The sequence below is a fragment of the Arachis ipaensis genome, chromosome B09, assembly GCF_000816755.2.
Source record: "Arachis ipaensis cultivar K30076 chromosome B09, Araip1.1, whole genome shotgun sequence".
NCBI lineage: Eukaryota > Viridiplantae > Streptophyta > Magnoliopsida > Fabales > Fabaceae > Arachis > Arachis ipaensis.
In genome coordinates, this window is record NC_029793.2 from 23594194 (window position 1) to 23597543 (window position 3350).

General features: G+C 31.6%; 1 protein-coding gene across 1 annotated transcript; it reads right to left on the reverse strand.

Moving 5' to 3' along the window:
- On the reverse strand, window positions 459–983 carry LOC107616856 (protein NIM1-INTERACTING 1). Its single transcript, XM_016318762.2, has one exon. The coding sequence runs from the start codon at window positions 866–868 to the stop codon at window positions 470–472; it is 399 nt and encodes a 132-aa protein (XP_016174248.1). The 5' UTR covers window positions 869–983; the 3' UTR covers window positions 459–469.

Sequence of the window (3350 nt, forward strand, 5' to 3'; positions counted from 1 at the left end):
AACTCATAAAGTTTTCCGTCTCAGTAACGTAATGAAAGAACATAGAGTACAAGTGCATCTGAGTGTTGAAATTCCACTCTTATTTGCTTTTATATATTTTATTTTTTTTATTTCTTTTTATTTATTTACTTTCTTTTTATTTATTTGCTTTACGCATTTTATTTTTTACTTCTGTTCTTCAAGTATCTTATTTTCTTTCGGTTTCAATTTTCATGATTTATCTTTGTATTTACAATTTTTTATTATTTGCCACTATTTAAGTATCTCATACATTTCGATACAAACGCTAAATAATTTTCAAATCAAACTCCCTCTTTTTTTAGAGGAGTTGTATAAATTTCTTGATACAAGCTCGACGGTTGAAATATACCAAAAATGGAACGAAACAATTTGTGAGTAAATAATCAAATAAACTATTCCTAATTAATCAAGTCTAGTTTCTTTCATAGCAATTTAGGTGGCAAGTAAATTAGAGAGCCAGTTTGAGGTCAAGAGGACGATCCTGTTGGCGTTGTTCCTTCTTCTCTTTTCTGGCGTCGGTAACGGTATCACATCGAACAGGGTTGGGAAAAACCGAAGGGGGCTTTCTGAATTCAATCTCAGTAGTAAAATCCTGCAGCTCAAAAGAATCCTCTACAGTAGTAGTAGTCGTCGTCTTGGCCTTCTTATTAATACCATCGTCATTGCTGGTCTTCATCTTTTTCACGTTCCTCTCGTGCTTCTCCATCTCCTTCAACTCGCTCTTTCGTCGATCTCGAGCGTCTCGGAATCTCCGCAGCAAAGAGTAAAATTTCTCCATCTTGGCCTCATCTCCTGAATCATCGTCGTCATGAACATTTGTAACTACCCCTCTCTTTTTGTGTTCCATATCCTTTGAGAAAAAGAAAAACAGAGAAAAATCAAAGAAGAAAGAAAGGAGAGAGGGTCTTATTTAGTGGTGGAATTGGAATTAGAGTTGCGTGTTTTTTAATAGAGAAAGTTTGGGACGAGTGGCATCTTATAAGGGAGGCATACAGCTAAGCGAATCGGTTGGTTGGACTTGTAAAATCAACGGACAATTTTGTTCGGTGACGTTAAGTTGCTGACGTCACTGGCTATAGCTTGAGCTGCTTGCGTGAGCGGTGGCATTATTTGACTTGTGGTCGACAAACGACAACTTACAACACAAGGTTAATTCATATAACCACCGACCCCCCTTACCAAATACTTGTGCTACACAACCTTTTTTTTAATTCAAAATTTAACTCCAGTTAACTGTTGTGAAATTTTAGAGTTTTAAATTAACTGGTTAAATTAGTTTTTTTTCCCACTGATTTTACTGTTTTTTTATTTAGTTTTGATCAATTTTTTTTTTCTTAAACCCGGTTGAATTGGTTGATTTATTCTTATTTTCAAAACCATGGTGTTATACATTATTACTTCTCTCAATAAATGAATAAATAAATCATAAAAATAAATCTTACCCTCTAATCTTCATTTGACGGCTAAAACAAGTTTAGATATGGTAGATAATTATATGTAATATCTAAATATAAGTTTTGTAAGTGGTTTAGTTGATATGAGATGAGAAGTGTTGGTGGGTTTCAATTAGGACTTGGCAATTTATATTCTATTCGCGGGTATCCAATTCGGTCTAACCCATTCGGATAGGGTAGGTTATCCGACCCGCTGCGGGTAGGGTAGAATACGGTCCAGATATGCCTGCGGGTAGGATAGAATACGGGTTTAGGGTGTACTCTACCATACCCTATCCACACCTCATATATAACACATATTTTATAAAAATTAAGTATATAGTGAAGAAAATGAGAGTTAAACCCACAACCTCCCTTATGTAATGACTTACAATAAGTGAACAACCACTAAACTAGTTAGTTAATTTAGTAATTTAAAGTATTAGTTTTTTATTTTTTATGTTATTAATATTTATAAAATTTGAAATGATTGAATTTTATATTTATTTTAAAAAAATTTGATATTTCTACGGGTAAGATAGGGTATGGTAGGGTTTAGAACTTTAGGGTGCGGGTAGGATTAGGGTTGAGAGATTCTCAACCCGCAGATAGAATAGGATAGAGTTTTAATAAAGTTTTCAACCAGCGAGTAAAATTAGGGTAGAGTCTAAACCCTACCCTATCCTACCAATTATCAGCCCTAGTTTCAATTCAAATGAGGTAGGTTTATAGTATAAGAATTTAATTTTTTGTAGTATCATTTTTTGAACTTTTTGTAGCTGAAATTTATAAAATCCGAAAATCACTAAACAAAATAAATCTAAATACTATCCTATTAATAATAATAATAATAATAATAATAATAATAATAATAATAATAATAATAATAATAATAAATTTTTTATTAAAATATTATTTTTTATATAAGACAAAAAAATATTTTTTAATTATAACATTTAATTACTGGCTCTAGATTTAACTGGTAAAAAACTCTTATGAATATTCTTTGATTTTTTAAAAAATATTCTTTATATGTTATGATTTGTACGGAACCGAATATTGCACGTACGGTTGAAATTGTTAGTTATTTTCTTTTTAATCTTAATAAAGAACACTAAAATAGTGAAGTGGATTTTCAAGAACCTTAATAGTATTTTTAAAATTTGTTTATACTTTGGAAGTGATCATCCTATATTGAATAGTTACATAAATGCAGATATGGCTGGTGATTCTGATTCAATGAACTTTATTTTCTGGTTATACGATGGTTTTTTGTAGGGAGAGTTGTGTCGTGGCAATTCTAATTTCAAAAATATGTTGTCTTGATTACAACAAAGGTTGAATATATTGTTGTTGTTGAAACTTCTTAGAAACTCTTGTAGTTAAAAAAATTCTATTAGAATTAGACATCAATAAAGAAAAATTTATGTTATTTTGTGATAGTTAAAATGCTATCCGGTGCAGATTTTCAAAGTTCACAAACTAACCGACAAGTGCACCGCGTCGTACTAAGTAATATCTCAAGTGAGTGAGGGTCGATCCCACGAGAATTGATGGACTGTACAATAATAGTCGAATTAGTCACTTAGTCAGGCAAGCAAAAAGTGGTGTTTTAGAGTTCAAAAGCATTAAACAGTAATTCAACAAGTATGAAAGCAAACAGTAAGAATTGTGTGAAATATATGTGAGAGGGAAATTAAGGTATCGGAGATGTTTATTCTTTCGGATTAAGTTTTCTTACTAACTAATTTAATCATGCAAGATTCATCTCATGACAAACTGTCAGTAACTAAATCCTAATGTCTTAGTGATTTAGTCTCCTCTAACCTAGTTACTCGCCAATGTCTTGGTTACTTAATTTCGATTCGAGGATTAAGTTCAATTGTAAGACCCTGA

Coding starts and splice junctions, on each gene's coding strand:
- LOC107616856 (XM_016318762.2), bottom strand. CDS start 868: ATGGAACACAAAAAGAGAGGGGTAGTTACAAATGTTCATGACGACGAT.